We start from the raw sequence: 19,262 nt of genomic DNA on the forward strand, positions 1-19,262 counted from the left end.
ACATCCCTACACACGCACACACACTCATAATACATCTCTACACACACATGATACATCCCTACACACACACAGAGAGATAATACATCCCTACACACACACACACTGACAATATATCTCCCCCACACACTCACAGTACATCCCTACACACACACACAGACAATACATCCCTACACACACACACACACTCATAATACATCTCTACACACACTCATGATACATCCCTATACACACACACACACACACTGACAATACATCCCTACACACACATCCCTGCACACTCACACACACTCATAATACATCTCTGCACACACTCATTATACATCCCTACACACACACACACACTCATAATACATCTCTACACGCACTCATGATACATCCCTACACACACACTCTCACAAAATAGCCCCCACATACACACTCACAATACACCCCTACACACGCACACACACACTGACAATACATCCCTACACACTGACACACTAAATATATCCCCCCACACACTAACTGTACATTCCTACACTCGCACGCACACACACTCACAATACATCCCTACACACACACACATTCACTCACAATACACACGCACACACAGACACACGCACCCTCCCCTATGCGTCTCTTTCAGACTAGGCGCGCCTCCGAGGGCTGGATTGAATGGGAAAGAAAGGGCTCGTCTTTGTCATTAATCCTCCCCTCCTTCAGGCGAGCCAAGCTTCTTCCGGGTCAGCGACAATCCCCGCCGAGCCCCTCGGGCCCCTGACCCCCAGCACCGCTAGCCCCGGAGCGCGCCGGGGCCAGGTCGCCGCCGACCGCAGGTTGCGGGAGGGGAGGAGGGCGAGGCGGAGGGCGGGCGGCGCGGGAGTGGGGGAGGGAGGGCGGAGGGAAGGAGGGGAAGGCAATCCGAGGAGGAGGAGGAGAGAGCAGCCTCCCGCAGCTGGCGAGGAGAATGGGAGTGCGGGACGACGGACCGCCGCGGGGTGTCACGGCCGCGGCCGAGCTCTCCAGGCGCGGGGCCGGCGCCCGCCGCGTTTAAAGCCGGGAGGGCGCGGCGGCGCCGGGCGGCGGCCGAATGGAGAGGAAGGGCTCGGCGGCCGGAGCCAAGGGGAACCCGAGTCCGCCCGCGGCCGGCGAGGCGCAGCGGCCCCAGCCGCCGCTGTGCGTCCCGGGCGGCGGCGGCGGAGGGACCCCGGCGCGGGGCCAGGCTGGGGCGGCGGCCGAGCCCGCCGAGTTCATCCGGCGCGCGCACGAGTTCAAGAGCCAAGGGGCGCAGTGCTACAAGGATAAGAAATTCCGCGAAGCCATCGGCAAATACCACCGAGCGTTGCTGGAGCTGAAGGGGCTGCTGCCGGCCGCCGGGGAACGGGAACGGGACTCGCGCGGGGCCTCCCCGGCCGGGGCTCCCAACCCCGGCCGCCTCTCGGAGGAGCAGAGCAAGACGGTGGAAGCCATCGAGATCGACTGCTACAACAGCCTGGCAGGTGAGCTGCACCGCGCCGCGCCGCGCTCCCGGCCCCTCCTTCCTCTGCCCTCCCCGGCTCCAGCCCGGAGCGGGTCCCTATTCTCCGGGCCGGGTCCTCCGGTCACCGCGCCGCGCCCCGCACTCCCTCGCGGGGACCGTGCCGCTCCGGGAAGGAGAACCTAGGAGGGCGGGCGCTTTGGAAAAAGTGTGACTTTTAGGATTAAACCTTTTGAAACTCGTGGTCGTCCCGCATTCCTCCCCCGCATCCTCGTAAATCTCGCCTATAAATAGCTGGACGGACAGATGGGGACCCAGCCGGCCTGGCGGCGACTGCTGCTACTACTGCTCACCAGTGGACCCGGGTCCAAATGCGGGAAGCGGCACCCGGGGTGGGCCGCCCGCACCCACTGCGTGCCCAGTGGCTGCTGGCCTCAGGGATCTTTGGCACCAGAGCTGGCCCTCACCTTCCCTCCGGCTGACCGCATCTCTGAGTCAAGTCCTTGCCCGAGTCCCTTTGGCCCCAGTGGCAAAGGGCAGTTTGCTACGATGCTTTCAGCATCTCAAGCAAAATGGATTCCAAAATGCACTTTCTTCTCTCCGAGCTCTGCTGGGGCCTCGGTTGCCAGGTGAAGAGAGCAATCTCAAAGGGAAACTAGTTCAAGGTGGGGCTTGAGCTGTGCTACATTCTCGCCCCCCCCGCCCCCCACTCCGTGTAGCACTGGTTCTCACACCAGCTGGCTGCTAGGCTTTGAGGAAAAGAGAGTCCTTTTATTGGGATAAGAAATTCCCAAGTACACTTTGGAGATTAAGGTCAAAGTCGGGCATTTTAAAAAATTAACTTCGGCACAGGAAATTTTAAAGTCTCTAAAAACGGAGGAGTCTGGGTCATTCCAGGGCCTTCCTGAGAGAAGGTGGAAGAGGTTGGCAGAGGCCTTATATTCGAAAAGCACTCTTTGGTCTTCTCCCACCCCATCTGGTGGGATTTGGGAATGACCCACCTCCTCTGATCAAATTAAAGGCCATCACTCCTGGTCCCTAACCCTTGAGGTTGCCCAAACTCTTTAGCTCTGGACAGTTGGAGCAGAGTTAGGTGAGGAGAATGGGTGTGGCTGTGGATGGTGGATTTGTCTGGAGGCCAGACACTTGGGGGATGAAGAATATATGTGGATAACTGTGCTCTAAGTGTCAGTCAGCTCTGTTCCCTTGGATGTCTCTAGTGCCTGCCTACCTCTGCTTCTGTAAAGCCATATCCAGTGTCATCTTTAATCAGGCAGAGCCAGGCACTTTGTAATTTGTTAAGCAGTTTACAAATGTAAAGGATTAATAATAATAGTAGTAGCCACAGTGGGGATGGTGCTGCCGATAGCAGTCCTACTGGTAACTGCAGCAGGTAAAGTAGTAGTAATATGGCATAGATGTATTTCAGTCAATCACAAGGCACATTGTTATTCCCTTCCTTTTCCCGCAAGTCACTGGCATATTCACTACTGCCTGATGAATGTAAAGGGCAGAGTGGCCATGGGTGGAGAAATCACTAATGCAGTGATTTCAGAGTGGCAGTAGAGTCTTCTATTTAGTATTTTCCATGGGCATTCTAGGGTTGCCCCTCACCCCATGCTATTGGCTGCCAGCCTATGGCTAGCACAGCCTACCTTCTACCGGCGAAGTGGTTACATTTCCATGGTGAAACTGAAGCTGTGTCTTCCTTGGTCGGGCCAGCCCAGTGGGTGGGGCTAAGATCTGGACAGTGCCTCTACTTCCACGCCCACCCCCACCCCCCCCCCCAACACACACTCTGGAAAACTTTAGTGGTGAGAGAATGGAAAGTAGCAACGGCACATTTCCCCCTCTGCTGCTTGTTCCAGTGCTCACCACTTATTAATATTAATAATTCATGGATTGCAAAAGTAATGCATGCCTATCAACTGTATTTTCTTTTAGAAAATGCAAAATTACCTATGGTCACAGCAACCTGAAGAAATTCATTGTGATATATTTCCTTCCTCTATCTTTTTCTTTACTTAAATGTAAACTGTTTACAAAGTGAAGGACCTCCTGCATCCTGTTTTTATGCCCAGTCGCCATTGTATCTATCAGAGCATTTTTTACATTTCACTAAAATCTTTTTGTGAAGATTATTTTCAAGGGTGACCTAAAATTTTTAAATACGTATTTACAATGATCATTTGATGGAAAGAGGAAGAAATATGGTTCCTATTATTGTTGTTAAGACCAGAGCAATGCAGTGTGGCCTGTAAGATAATCTTTCCCCCTGTGCCTGATTGAAGGGAAGAGATAGCAACTGCAAGTTTGTTCTGGCAAAAAGGCAACTGGCCCTTCCATCCGGGCTGCAGTGCTGGCTGAGCAACCCAGTGGGCTCCAGGTAGGAACAGTCTGAAGATGTGGGTCCTCTCAAGAATCTGTCCTTCTACACAGCTGTGCATAGAGGAAGAGCTTTGGGGTTTAGAAGCAACATGGACTAGCTCAGAAATACCTGGAGGATTAGGCCATGTTGCTAAGGGCATCTCAGCACCAAACAGAAACTGTTGTGAGGCTTCTGGAGGAAATCTAGGTTCTGGTGGTCCTTGCACTCTGCATGGAAGGCCCCAAGAGAACAGCAAGTGGGCAGTTAGAATCTGTTAAGAGATATTCACCTAAAAATCCACTTGAAGTGAGCATTTGAAGGGTATACAGGCAATCTGCAAGGTGCCTATGGTTGTGGTCTGTTCTGGCTTAGAGTTTCTTTCTGATTAGTAGGGATCTGGCCAGTGGTGCGAGACTTCTCAATTTGATTGTGCATGTCTTATTCGCTAAGAAATTCAAGGGGAAAGATAGGCAGCATCTTCTTCCTTCAGAATTTCTAATAATTTTGATACAATGATTAGAAAAAATATTCTGACCTGCCAGGGGAGATATAGACATGTAATTCTTACCAAGGCTATAAAAGAGGCATATGCTGGCCAACTGATCGACTCCCATTGACCTCGAACAAGACACAGGGCTCCCCTGGGGTCTTGGAATGGTCTGTGCAAAACCTCTTGAAGGACAGAGCCTTTTGCTTTACATCTGTTCCTGTGGGATTGTGAGGGCCCCAGCTGGGATGTGATCAAAAGGTTGTAATGCATGACTTTGTGGGTATTTTCAAATGATGTTCAAGACTCAGATGCCCACAGTGGAGGTGAGTGCTGACAGGCTATGGCATTGAATCTGAAGGCTAGATGAGAGTCAGCTTAGGCCCCTATTCCTGTCACACCCTGTGACTTTGTATAAGTCCCTACCACATTATTTTATGTCCATCTTCCTATCCATTTAGAGCTATGCTTGGGAGGGGTTTTATTTGTTTTACCAAAAGGGCCAGTAATTTCTATTGAATTAAAAGTCCCAGGAGAGGAGAATGACATGGCCTAAATAAGTCACACCTGAAAAAGGCCTAGATGAAAGTCAGTTTTATCACTATTTGTTTTATCTTCAAGCCATAGAACCGGAGCCAGCTACATAAATTGTGGGGCCCAATGGAAAATGAAAATGTGGGCTCCTTCTTCAAAAAGCAGGAGAAAATTGTCCTGAACGGTCTTAAAAGATAAAGCTTTTCCCCTTTCATGATCTCTCTCTCTTGACATGGTGTTTTTATCTGCTATTTAATGTCATTATGAGAAAATTATCATTTTAAAGGATTGGCATGAATTAACCATTCATCTTTATAGTGTGCAGTGCCAGTTTTAAGTGGAAATACAAGAGCACTTAACTGGTATGTGAAATCACGTAAGTTCCACAATTCACGTTTTGCAGTGGGTACATGCATATGTAGTTTATTCCTATTGGAACTGTGGAAATGCTGACAAAATGAACTCAACTGCTTTTATTTCACTTTTTATATGCATACTTTTTTGTGTGCACTCTTTACCAATCTTGCCTTTCTGATGAGTAAGGAAAGGAAAGGGAGCTATTCCTTACTCCCACCCAAATCTTTCCTTCTCTGTCATCATTTTCAGCCTAAGTGGTTGGCTAGCACAGGGAAGTAACTTAAGCAAGAAAGGATATGCTGGGGTTTTAGGTTATTTGTGTTTCTTAGAACATTGTTGCTTCCTTTCTGCATTTGAAGCAATTTCTGGGTTGAATGGAAAGCCTGGCCTCTTTGGGCTGTCCGTGTATGTGCTGACTTAGTTGTAGACCGAGCACCCTTACCGTATGCTCACTGAACTCCCCTTCATCGTGGAACCACTGTATGCTTCTGGGGCATGTGAATGCTAGGGACCACATGGGGTTGCAGAGAGTGTCTGTGCCTCTCTTCTGACCATGTTTGTGCTCCATTATCCCATTGGGCTTCACTTACAAAAGAAAGAAAGAAAGGGAAGGTGCTCAGTCGTGTCTGACTCTTTGCCACTCCATGGACTGTAGCCCACCAGGCTTCTCCGTCCATGGGATTTTCCAGGCAAGAGTACCAGCATGGGTTGCCATTTCCTTCTCTGGGGGATCTTCCCAACCCGGGGATCAACCCCAGGTCTCCGGCATTACAGGCAGATACTTTACCCTCTGAGACACCAGGGAAGCCTTCCAAAACATAGTTTCAAAGATAAAATAAGAATTTCAGGAACTCAACAGCAGAGCATTAAATCAAATACAAGGACCTTCTGAACATGGGTCCTATGTGACTGTACCCTTGAAGCTACCTCGCAATGGGACACCTGTAGATGACTAAGCGCATGCATCTAAGGTGAACAAAATTAGATACAGACTCTGAGGCAGATTCTAAGACAAAGGTACCTGACTGAAATCGGTGTGGGAACCAAAGGACTGAGCATGAAGATGGATAAATTACAAATGCCAGAATCAGTTGTTAAAAGAAGAGGTCAAGAGCTAAAGACAAGCAGTAACCTGGTAACCAGAAGATGAGTTGTTGGGATAAGAACTGGCAAAGGAAGGGGAAAGAAGAGAGAGGTTTCATGTTAAGATGCTCCACCAAGATCTTCCCATCTGGATGGGAGAGCTTGACCCGCCAAGCCATTGTTGACCCGAGGCTGGTCCTCGGGCAGCCCCTTGACCAGTAAATCTTAAGCCTGTAAACGGCTTTGAAGATCATCTTCCAAGAAAGAATATGAGAATTTAAACTTGTAGAATGCTTTCAAGAAAAGAATATGCCAAATGTAGACTACAGGCTGAGTTTCTAAAGTGGATTCTGAAGTTCCTTAGTTTACCTACAAAAGTAGTGAGTTGGATGGCTTGTAGCCAGCAACTCTCTAGGACATCTTAAAGTAAGAGTGCCTACAGCCAAAATGCAGGGGAGTGCCCCATCCAAGTCACAGGGACTTGCTGCAGGGTAGACAGGAAGGCCAAGATGTGGAGCAGCCAGAAACTGTTCCCAGAGCTTCGCAGGTTGGGAGTGACCCGTGAGATGGAACATTCTCTCCTGCCAGCTGTTTTCTTTCATCACCAGGTTGTACCTCCTGCATACAACTATGTTGAAAACCCAGTATTTCACCCACCCAACCAGCAGTTTCCTAATTTCCAGATATTTGGCTTTGGGAGATTAGATGTTCATGCTGGGGCCAGATTGTCACTAAGACGATACTGCGATCCATTCCCAATCACATAGCAGCAGCCACAGCTCTAGCATGGACAATGTACCCGATATTAAAAAAGCCAAAGCTAAGGGAATTCCCTGGCTGTCCAGTGGTTCGTATGTGGTGCTTTCACTGCCAGGGACCAACGTTCCATCCCTGGTTGGGAAAGTAAGATTCTGCAGGCCACACGGTATGAGATGTGTGTGTCAGTGGGGAAGGTACTTTAAAAAAAAAAAAAAAAAAGGCCAAAGATAATACTACATAAGATTAAAAGTGTTTATGGGCTTCCCATGTGGTGCTAGTGGTAAAAAATACGTCTGCCAATCCAGGAGACGAAAGAGATACAGGCTTGACCCCTGTGTCGAGGGTATACCCTGGAGGAGGGCATGGCAACTCACTCCAATATTCTTGTCTGGAGAATCCTGTGGACAGAGAAGCTCTGGCGGACTACAATCCATATGGTCGCAAAGAGTAGGATATGACTGATGCCACTTAGCAGGCACATACAGTCTTCCTCATGGATTTCATATGGCCTTGAAATAATTATTAGCAGGGTAAAGCTCATTTTCTTCCTTTTATGCATACATACACATTTTCATATCAGCAACAAAATGATGCCATGTCTGGTAAGACTCAAAACCAACAGCTCCCAAATTTTATAATAAACTATACTGAAGAATTATAATATATATATATCTGAATCACTTTGTTATATAATACCTGAAACTAACACAATGTTTGTAAATCAACTATACTTCAATTAAAAAAAAAAAAAAGGAAGTGGAATGTGATGTGTAGTGCCAAGGAGAGTTGACTTGAATCAGAAGAGTCCTGGGTTGAAATATATCCAAGTGGACCTTCTCTTCTTGTTCAGCCAAAAGGAGTTTAAAACAGCACTCAAATGACAGACAACATTACACAGAGGAAGACTGTGGAGCAAAGGTTTCCCTTCCACAGTGTGTCTGCGTGTGAAAAATGAAAGTGCTAAGGAAGTGCTAACTAGCTAGCTTGAGTGTTATGTAAAATCAGAATTATGATTTCGGATTTGGATATGACCCTTACAGTGGTGTGTGAATTTCCTTGTCAACATCACCACCTTGTCATCAACATGAGCTTAGACACTTCCAAAAATAGGGATACTCACCACTACCTAAAGTGACTTATTTAGCAACCACCACTGCAAAACAATAGCTACAATGTAATAACAGGCACAGCAATGGCAGTACAGACTACCATAATGGGCCCAGTTTCTGGCATCCAGTAGATTTTCCATGAATGTGTTTGAAAAGAATGAAAATGCTTATCCCAGCATTTGTCTCATATTAAGGATCCAAGAAATTCAATCATTTCATTAATATTAATCGAGCAACTAATAGGCGCTAGACACTGGGCTTGAGAGCTGGGTACACAGACAAGGTCACTGCCTTTCATGAACTTACATATATACCTACATAAGTTTGTGAGACAGAAAATCCAAGCTCAGAACAGTTAAGTCCCTTGCCCATGGTCACATACTAGTATATGGCAAACTGGAATTTCTCATCTGCCAGGTCTCTAATTTGAAAGCCTATAATTCTAAACACTCACCCCACACCCTCCATCTTTAGAAGTTTCTTTCTTAGGTACAGAAATTTGCCTTCTTGAAATTTCTATCAATCCATTCGTATTCTATCTACCTTTTGAAGCAACACAGAATACGTCTCATCAGTGTAACAAGGAAAAGCCTTGACATTTTTAGGGCAACTCACTTGCCCATCCTCCAGTTTTGTCTTCTGTAAGTTATTCCCTTTTTTTTTTAATTACCGTGATGCGCCTTGTATGGTTAGGATTCCTATGTCATGACCATCCTGGGTGGTTAAGGGGAAAGTGTCCTGTACTCCATACCAGGTTCTATGTCACTAGAAAGGAGACTTGAATTTATATGGACAGAGAGGAATAAGAATCTGATGAGTCACAATTTCTAATGAACCCCTCTATCCAGAGTGTGTGAATTCTAGTTGAGGTCTTAAGAAATTTGAGTGGATCTGTTAAAGAGTAGGAATTCATTTCAGCCATTACTTTTTCAGTGATCAGTTTTGTGGATACAATGAGGGAAATGACCCACTAGAAGAGGAGCATCTGGACGTGTCCAGAAGCATTACTGCAGACCTGGTCAGTTTTAATGTCACGAGAGTAATGATTCCATCACTTAAAAATATGTTCCAGTTTAAGTGCTAAATGAGATTGGACACAATATTATTCTGTGTGGCGTGGAACATTTGCTCTCCTAACATCCTCTAAAGTAGTATTTATTTTTAAGTTTGTGTTTTTGTGCCCGACTGATAAGTTCTAACTTTGGGAGCCAAAACCTCATGTCCCAAGAAACGAAAACAATCCCTCCCCCAAACCCAGCAGTAAGCAGGCCAGTTGGCCCTGTGTCTAGTGGGACGGGAACTGAAGGAGGCTCCTGTGACAGCTGGTGGCACAGTCTACGTGAACTTAATCTGGTCACAAGACCTCTAGTCTTGAGTTTCCTCACTTGCTAAATGGGTATAATCATGCCAGCTTAACTCACAGGGTAAGGGTGAGAAGCAAGAAGACAATGTATGAATGTACTTTATAAAGTATTGAAGTATAAGTTAGCCTTTCAAGTGAATGGGGGTGTTTAGGAGAAAGACAAAAGAACACAAAAAAGAAAAGTGGAGGGCTTCCTGGGTGGCTTGGTGGTGGAGAGCCCACCTGCTAATACGGGAGACACGGGTTCAACCCCTGGTCTGGGACGATCCCATGTGCCGCAGAGCAACTGGGCCCCAAGCACCACAGCTCTTGAGCCTGTGCCAGAGAGCCTGGGGGCCACAGTGAATGAGCCCGTGTGCCACAACTACTGAAGCCCAAGTGCCCTAGAACCCATGCTCTGCACCAAGAGAAGCCTCCACCACAGTGAGAAACCTGTGCACCACAAATGGAGAGTATCCCTGCCCTCTGCAACCAGAGAAAAGCCCACGCAGGAATGAGGACCCCCGTACAGTCAAAAATAAATAAATAAAATTATTTTTTTAAAAAAAGAAGTGGGGGCAATACCATGGTGGTCCACTGTCTAAGACTCCAATCTCCCAATGCCAGGGGACCCAGGTTTGATCCCTGGTCAGGGAACTGGATCCCACATGCCACAGTGAAGACCTGGTGCAGCCAAGTAAATAATAGATAGAAATAAAACAAAAAGAAATAAGAAATGGGAACTGCCCAGTGAAGGAAATTCCCACTAATTCTAACTATTTGAAAAGGGATCCTTGAATAGTATCCCTAGTAGATACGAGGGAAATCTCCTGATGCATGGTTTCTACATTCAGTAGCTATCCCATTTTGTTTCAAACACACACATTCAAACGATTCCCCAAATGCAGGTCATCCACAAAAAGAAAAGCACTGGCTAATAAAACAAAAGTGTTTCTGATGAGAAGAATGTGACGGCTGTTCTTTGCAAGCCAAGTTCCCCCACTTGTCTTCCAACGTCCCCATCGAGAACACAGCAGAAGTGTGGCTTGATGGAGTGATACAGACAGCAAGTTCTGTCTCTCACTGGTCAGCTGCCTGGAATCAAAGGATCTTGCCTCAAGTTTTCTGATGTCCGAGGGTTGGAGTCCAGAATCTTGGAGGTCCTTTCTAGCTCTGCAAAGAATAATTCTCCATTCTTTCTGAACTGGGTGGCCATTACCCAGAATTGGAGAGGTCTGTGTGGATGGATAGGAACCAGTCTCCAAAATCTATCATTATGTGAAAGAGCAGGGGTTTCCCTGGTGGTCTAGTGGTTAAGAATCCATCTGCCAGTGCAGGGGACACAGGTTTGATCCCTGGCCCAAGATGATTCCACATCCCACGGAGCACAGTGCACCACAACTACGGAGCCAGTGCTCTAGAGCCCACAGGCTGCACCTACTGAGCCCGTACACAGAACTGCTGAGCCCAGCTGCTGCAGCTGTTGCAGCCTGCACGCCGGGCCTGTGCTCTGTCACCAGAGAAGCCACCGCAAAGAGCAGCCCTCGCGCCACAACCAGAGAAGAGCCCCACTCGCCACAACTAGCGAAAGCCTGTATGCGGCAACAGAGACCCAGCTCAGCCAAAAATAAATAAATAAAAACTGTTTTTGGAAAAAAGGCAGAATGCAGAACAGTGTTTAAAAAGTATAAACTAGCATCAGCATATACACTAGTACAGTATTTGCTTTCAAGAAGATTATCTGAAATTATGCAAGTGAAGCTGTCCGTTTGAATACAGAACTGGACATTTTTCCTTTTCTTTTTGATGATTACGACTTCATTGTTTTTAGAGCAATTAAAGGTTTATAGACCTGGAGAAGGGAATGGCAACCCACTCCAGGATTCTTACCTGGAGAATCCCATGGACAGAAGAGCCTGACAGGCTGCAGTCCATGGGGTCGCAAAGAGTCGGACATGACTGAGCGACTAAGCCTAAAGATTTATAGCATAACTGAGGGTAAGGAATGGAGATTGCTCGTATACTGCCTGCTCCCGTACATGCCTAGCCTGCCCTGGAGTGGTACGTTTGTTACAGATGATGAATCTGTATTGACCCAGCACGATCACCAAAAGTCCATGGTTTACTTCGAGGTTCGCTCTCCTGTTGTACATTCTGTGGATTTAGACAAACGTATGATGACATGTCCCTGTCATTGTGGTACCATACAGAGTGCTTTCCCTGCCCTTAACATCCTCTGTGTGCTTCCTCTTCATCTCTTAACCTACTCCAACCCCTGGCAACCACTGACCTTTTTACTGTCTCCATCGTTTGCTTTTTCCAGAATGTCCTATAGTTGGAATCATACAGTGTGTGTAGCCTTTTCAGTCTAATCTCTTTCACTTAGTCATATGCATTTAAGGTTCCTCTCTGTTCCTTTTTTAACTTTTTCTTCTAAATCTTTCTATAGTGTATGACTTTTCTAAGTATATGCATTATTATTTTTATTTTTAACGAAAAACGATGACAGGATTATCTGTGTGGAAAGATTATGCATAGTTTTGCTGCTTTTATTTTCCCCCTAAAAAAAGCCCACCTTATACACATAATTTTTAATGCTGTTCTGCATATTACCTGAGTCTTGTCTAATCATGTCAGAATGTGACACATAAGATGTCAAGCAAAATTATCCCCAAGCCCCAAAGTTTCTCTTATTATCCCATCTTATGACTTAGACTTTCTGCAGTGCCCACCACCCCAAAGCACACACAGGGCTAGGTCCTGGCAGCATGGTACCCCCACAGCAGGGGGATGGATGCCCTTCTGCGCTCAGTAGCACGTGAGTGATGGTGTGAATCTGCTGGTGAGATAGGGAAGAAAGTTGAGTCAGAGCTAGTGATACAGACTGGTCCTGAGCATTTGTGATGTGCCTCTGGTGTGGAGGAAGGGACCGTATCGGGGGTCCATGACCAAGATTCTTTTCGGCCCTGAGTCTAGGAAATCCTGCCCTGTCAGTAGCTCAGACACAGCGCCCGGAAGGAAGCTCACTCACTCATCAGATCTTTATTGGATGCTTGCCATGGCTGTTCGCAGCCCAAATCTCAAACCCACTGTGTTCTCTTCAAAACATGGCACGGGGTTGTGGGAGCAGGGTTCTCATCTAGACTCTGCCGCTCACACTTGCACTGTGATTTTGGAAGGGTCACATCACTCTGAGCCTCAGTTTCCCCATATGTAAACAGCAAGGTGTTGGGTCAGATGCCCTCCAAGTCCGCCTTCAGAAGTGTTGAGCCGTCTAGGATTTTGAAAACTGTCTAGTGTCCCCACCCCACCCCCACCCTCTTCTAGCCTCTCTCTCTTCTGGAAGCAAGCAGATTTAGAAAGGAAACAGGAAACAAGCTCCCTTTTGTTCTAGTTTACTGATACGTGCTGACAAATAGGCATGAAAGATCTCAACCAAGATTTCCAAGGTAACCTTGCAAATCTGAAGGTAAACCAAAATAAAGGAACCCACAGTCTCACAGAGTGAGAGTCAGACAGAGGGTCTCTGAGAGGAACGAGAGTGGGGTTGGAAGCCTCTGTAAAATATTACCTGGGCTCTGGAATCTAAAGTGATGGCACCAGATATTACGTATTGCTGCTAGATCTTCTCAGATTATTCCAAAATTCAGACTTTGATTCTTGGCAGGCCGTCATTCACCCTAGGAAATCTGGCAAAAACTAGCTACCATTAGACCAGGAAGTTCTGATGGAGCCCGTAAAAGGCTTTTAAGAAATGAGCTGGCAGTGGCGGGACCAAGCGTTTCAGGGAACAGTTGCTAGCTAAGCTGTAGCATCTCAGAGAGTTGCTGCCCTTGGCTTAAGACTGGAGAGCCCTGAGGAGTCTCAGCCAGGTCCTGAGCATATCTGGACCAGGATGTGATTCTGGGCCTATTGCTTGTACAGAGTCAGAGCTCCTTTCTCAAATGGATCTGAACCTCAGGTTGCAGATGCCACCTGGTCATTGGAACTTGTGTCTCTGACACCTCCAGGGAGAGAAAGGCTGTGTCCCTGTGTGTGCCAGTGAAAATGGGGTGGGGGGAGGTGAAGCGAGGAAGCAGAGAAACACAGAGGAACAGGCAGGCAGCAGACTTAGACCCCAGAAACCCTAAGGGCAAGGAGGCCTAATGGAAAGGAACTTTACTTAGCATAAGAGGGTCTGGCTTTGACCCCTGACTTCCCATCTACCCCTCCATTAACCTTGGTACAGTCCCAATCTTGACAAGCTTCTGTTTCCATTATAGCATGGGAGCAATAATATGCACCAGATCGGACTGTGATGATTGAAATTAAAGGATACATGCATGCATGCCCACTACAGGGCCTAGCACGTAACTGATGCTTAATAGATGATGGCTATGTGTGAATCTAGTTTCCCTGGTGGCTCAGGTGGTAAAGCGTCTGCCTACAACGTGGGAAACCGGGGTTCAATCCCTGGGTTGGGAAGATCTCCTCAGAAGGAAATGGCAACCCACTCCAGTATTCTTGCCTGGAAAATCCCATGGATGAAGGAGCCTGGTAGGCTACAGTCCATAGGGTTGCAAAGAGTCTGACATGACTGAGTGACTTCACTTTCACTTTCATGTGTAAATCTAATTCCTACTCCAGTAAGTGCTATGGCACGAAAGTGTGCAAGAGGGGAGTTCAAAGGACTCAGCAAAGAAGACGGGGGGAATATGGGAAGCAAGTGAGCAAAAGAGGGATCAGGGCAAGTCTCAGCTCTTAAGTGTCTGCAGGGCAGAGGAGGTGAGCAAGATGTGAACCGACAGCCTTTGGTGTGGGTGTTTCCTACCTGGGCCCTCGAGGCTGGGTGAACAATAATCCACCAGGCTTCCTCTGAAAGGCAGCTGGTCTCCTGCAGGACCAAGGGCCATGGGACCCCTAAGGTTTGTGCCTGCTTCCATTTTCTCAGGGTGTAAGTCAAGCCATTGACCTGTAACATTTAGAAACTGCTGGGTTCTAGGCAGACATGTCTCTGGCCTGAGATTGTGCAGGCGAATAAGCCTCAGATAGATGGTGTCTGTTCTCCACCCCTTTCCATCCTCCGCGCCAGGATGCTCTGACCCGTTCTTTGAACTGAACTAGCAGAGAAAGAACCTCGGACTCTCTCACAAGTCAGACCAGTTCAGAGTCTGAGAGCAGAGAACAAGGATGTGCCAGGAAGAGAAGATTCATGCTGTGATCTGCTGGGTTCCCTGGGGAGCTTCTCAAGCAAGAAAGCGGGACTGACTGACGGCCTGGGGAGAGGAGGCTGTGGAGGAAGTCAAGGCCCCTGGGAGAGGGAGAGGGTGCTAAGCCAGCAGCCTCAGGCCCACTCTGCCTGTTCCCTGGTGACCTGTGCTGGAGCCAGCTTACTGAGCTGCCTTCCACTGTCTGATGAGGAAAGCCCCTGGGCTTGATCAGGGGTCCTGGGAATAAAAGCTCTCACAGGTGTGTTTCTTGGCATGCGTGCTAAGTTGCTTCAGCCATGTCTGACTCTTTGTGACCCCATAGGCTATAGCCTGCCAGGCTCCTCTGTCCATGGGATTCTCCGGGCAAGAATACTGGAGTGAGTTGCCATGCCCTCGTCCAGGGGACCTTCCCGACCCAGGGATCAAACCCACATCTCTTAAGTCTTCTGCATTGCAGGTGGGTTCTTTACCACTAGCGCCTCCTGGGAAGCCCTGTTTCTTGGAGCCTCCCTTTAATCCCAGCTTACAGGCCCTCCTCTGCCATGATGCCTTGGGTCCTCTTATGATCCTGGGTCTCTCCAGATGGGCACTTCTCGAACAGGCAGTGCTTTCTGCTCAGGAAACCCTTCAGCAGCCTTCACTGTGTCTCTCCTCCCAGGGTCTTTCCCTGCTCTCTTTGAAGACATAATGGGCAGAGGTTGTTTCTTAAAAAAAATAAAAGCACAGTTGATGAGAATATTCTAAAAAAAGATCATTTCTCCCCTAAGAGGAACTCTGATGCCTGTTAATACAAATTCTTCGCCCTGATACACACGCACACATTTATTTATTTATTTTTTCACAAGATTTGGGTTGTACTTGGTTGTACAACGTTTGGGTTGCACAAATGTTAACAAGTTTTTCCACCAATGTTTTTCACTAAAAACATTTTTCAGTGTCATAATCTGTTTTTATGCAGCATGATTTTCATGTCCATGTCATATTCTTATACCAATGCCTCCATTATTTATTTAACCACTCTCCTATGGGTGGATCCATAAGTTATTTCCAACACTTTGCTAATATGCACAGTGCTGCCACAGAGAAGCCTCAGAAGTGTTCTTTCTGCTATATGTGTGCCTGTTAACTAACTTATCCCCAAACATATCTGATGCCATGGAAGAATGGTGGGAGAGATGATCAGAACAGGAGAGGTGTTTTTTTAAGTCTAAAAAGAGTACAGGATGACATTTTGGCTTCTGAGATTCTTTTCCCCCATCCTGATTCAGAATTCCTGCCAATGGGCATGACATGGGTACTTGGCCAGAGCTGACAAGATAAAGATAACCTCAGGTAATGGGTTTCTTCTGAATCTATCTGGGTATATACCCATCATCACATTCCAAATGACCCAACTGGTTCTTTCAGAGTCCACTTCTAACCCAACAGGGTGCGAATGAAGGCAAACAATAATCCTGGCCTACCTTCTTCCTCCTGCTCACTCCTCTCTGCGTATATACCACAATGACGTCATGTAAGAGGTGGGGGCTGGGGATGGGATAACTCGTAAGTAAGGTGCTGTAGCACCCAAGTCTACTTCCTTCATGAACAGGAGCACGTGACAGGCAACAGAAGGCTGAACTGACCTCAGACTTTGACATTACAACTCTTGAGCAGATTCCAATATCCATCACAGGGGTTCCCAACCTCCTCTAATGCCTGATGACCTGAGGTGGAGCTGATGTAATCATAATAGAAATAAAGTGCACAATAAATGTAATGCATTTGAATCATCCTGAAACCATCCCCCAGCCATCCTCACCCCCCCAACCCCCCCCCCCCAAAGAAGTCCAAGGAAAAATTGTCTTCCGTGAATCTGGTCCCTGCTGCCAAAAAGGTTGGGGACCTTAAAGTACTGTCAACATAAGCCTTTAGCTTATAAGATTTTAGAGTGGCTTTTCACCTTCGTTCTGCTTGCCATTTTGTAAGCCAAGTACTGGTCAACAAGGGTATAAAGAATACAAGGGTATAAGAATATAAACTCCCTGAAGATATCAATATCTTTTGAATATCTCCATTTCTTTATGAAGCCCTGGCACAGCCTGTGGTGAATGAGTTCCCATAAAATAAGTTTACGAAGAGTCTGTACCCAGGATTGTACAGTGATCGTGAGAGGCGTGCAGCAGCCCTTGAACACTGGGGGCATCCATCTGAAGAATACAAAGGGCAGGGAAAAAAGGGCAACGTGGGAATGGTGAAAAGAAGAGACCTCCAAAAATAATGTTGCTAAAACAAAATGAAAGAAACACTTGGCAATGTTTATTTGAATCCAGGGCAGGCATGTGCTAGAACTGGAAAAATACAAGATCAGAAATTAATATGAATGGAATCCTAGGAGATTTATCCCATGAGATAAAGCCAAACGACTCGTGGTTGTGACAGCAGCATCAGCAGTAGTGGGGGAACTCTACCTAGGTTGCAGGGGGGCAATTATGGTGTGAATGAAGCTACTGCCACCTGAAGGGTCCTGGCTCCCTGAGTCAGCCAGCTTCCCATCATCATAGGTTCTTAGTGCCTTAGACTTGGAAAAGACCTTTGGGGATCTGTGAGTCTAGGTCTGTTTACCCACCAGAGCCAATGTGGACTTGGGCTTAGATAATCCTGGCTCTTTTTCTAAAAACCCAATGGCCCTAGCAAATCACTTAGCTTCTTTCAGCCTCAGCTCTTAGATGCGAGACACAAAAGACCTGTTTTCCCAGAGTCACTGTCAAGGTCAGATGAGTCCTGAAACACTATACAAATGTTTGGTATTGCTACTTACTGAGAATACAATGTATGTAAACCAGTATGGTTTAGTTTTTCTGTGTGGGGGTTTAAAGATGCCCTACACATGCTTGTCTGGAAGGCAAAGAAGATATGTGTCAAAATAATTACAGTGATGGGCATGAGCTGAGTCTCTGGCTGTAAAAAATGATTTCATTCTTTGGAAAATGAAAGGGTCCACTTGTTGATCATACCTGTAGATCTGGCTTCACTAGGAAAAGACCTGCCTACATGTTCTGTCAACTTGCACTTTTGGGCTTCCCTGGTAGCTCAGTTGGTGAAGGATCTGCCTGCAATGCAGGAGACCCCATTTCAATTCCTGGGCAAGGAAGGTCCCCTGGAGAAGGGATAGGCTACCCACTCCCGTATTCATGGGCCTCCCAGGTGGCTCAGATGGTAAAGAATCCAACTGCAATGCGGGAGACCTGGGTTCAGTCCCTGGGTTGGCAAGATCCCCTGGAGGAGGACATGGCAACCCACTCCAGTATTCTTGCCTGGAGAATCCCCGTGGACAGAGGAGCCTGGTGGGCTACAGTCCATGTGGTTGCAAAGAGTCAGACATGACTGCGCAACTAAGCACAAAGCACACATGTTCTGTGAAATTGTTACCCTTAGGCAGGAGTGTGCTGTAATTTATAATTTACAGGCTTTAGAAAAATAGTTATTTCTCAGCAAGTTTGAAAAGAGGGAAATTACCTGATCTTGATAAAAAGCAGCTACCGAAGAAACTAAAGCTAACATCACACTAAGTGGCAAGAGACTTAGTGCTGTCCATGACTGTTCGTAGCAGCATCACTCATAATAACCCAATACTGGAAATGACTTCAACAAATTAACAGTTTAACAAAGTCTGGCACACTCATACCGTTGAATACTACTCAGCAATGAAAAGGCGTGAACTATCAATACTTGCAACAGCTTGGATGCATCTCAAGGGGAGTTATGCTGAGTGAATCAAAGCTAATTTCCAACAACTTCATACTATATGATTCCATTTATATAACACCTTGAAATGACAAAATTTAGAAACGGAGAACAGATTACTGGTTGTCAGCAGTGAAAAAGGAGGTGGACATACAGGAGGGACTCTTGATGAAACTGTTCTGTAACAACTTTTGGGGACAGACAGAGGAAACTATGTTTGTGATAAATGGCATAGAACTAACATATACACACAGTGTGTGCCAGTCAGCCCTAAAGGAAATCAACCCTGAATATTCATTGGAAGAACTGTTGCTGAAGCTGAAGCTGCAGGACTTTGGCCACCTGCTGCAAAGAGCTGACTTATTGGAGAATACCCCGATGGCTGGGAAAGCTTGATGGCAAAAGGAGAAAGGGGAGGCAGAGGATGGGATGGTTAGATAGCATCACTGACTCAATGGACATGAGTTGGAGTAAATTCCAGGAGATAGTGGACCGAGGAGCCTGGTATACTACAGTCCATGGGGTTGCAAAGAGTCAGACCTGACTTAGTGACTGAGAAACAACAACAAGGTTGGAATATCTGAATAAGATCTGAGGATTGTATCAGTGTCAACATGATAGTCAATATATTATACTGTGGTTTTATTAAGATATTATCATTGGGGAAACTGGGTAAACGGTGTGAGGGATCTCTGTATTATTTCTTACAAACTGTATGTGACTTTAAAACTATCTCAATAAAAATTTGAATTAAAAAAATAGTATCACTGGGGTTAGTCTTGCCAGCAGCAGCTAAGATAGATGTTGTTTCAGGAAGAAACCAGAGACATGTCACATAGACCCTATTAGTAT

The 19,262-nt window shown here is 46.7% G+C and overlaps 1 protein-coding gene across 1 annotated transcript in view; it reads left to right on the plus strand.

The window, feature by feature from the left end:
• The first annotated feature begins 918 nt into the window (after positions 1–918).
• TTC9 (tetratricopeptide repeat domain 9) overlaps positions 919–19,262 on the plus strand; it is a 35,272-nt gene continuing 16,928 nt past the window's right edge. The window contains exon 1 of the mRNA XM_015097152.4: positions 919–1,478. Within this exon, the coding sequence (XP_014952638.2) occupies positions 1,070–1,478 (409 nt within the window). The 5' untranslated portion in view covers positions 919–1,069. The remainder of the gene's footprint in view (positions 1,479–19,262) is intronic.

Source organism: Ovis aries, chromosome 7 (genome assembly GCF_016772045.2).
Source record: "Ovis aries strain OAR_USU_Benz2616 breed Rambouillet chromosome 7, ARS-UI_Ramb_v3.0, whole genome shotgun sequence".
In the NCBI taxonomy this organism is placed as follows: domain Eukaryota; kingdom Metazoa; phylum Chordata; class Mammalia; order Artiodactyla; family Bovidae; genus Ovis; species Ovis aries.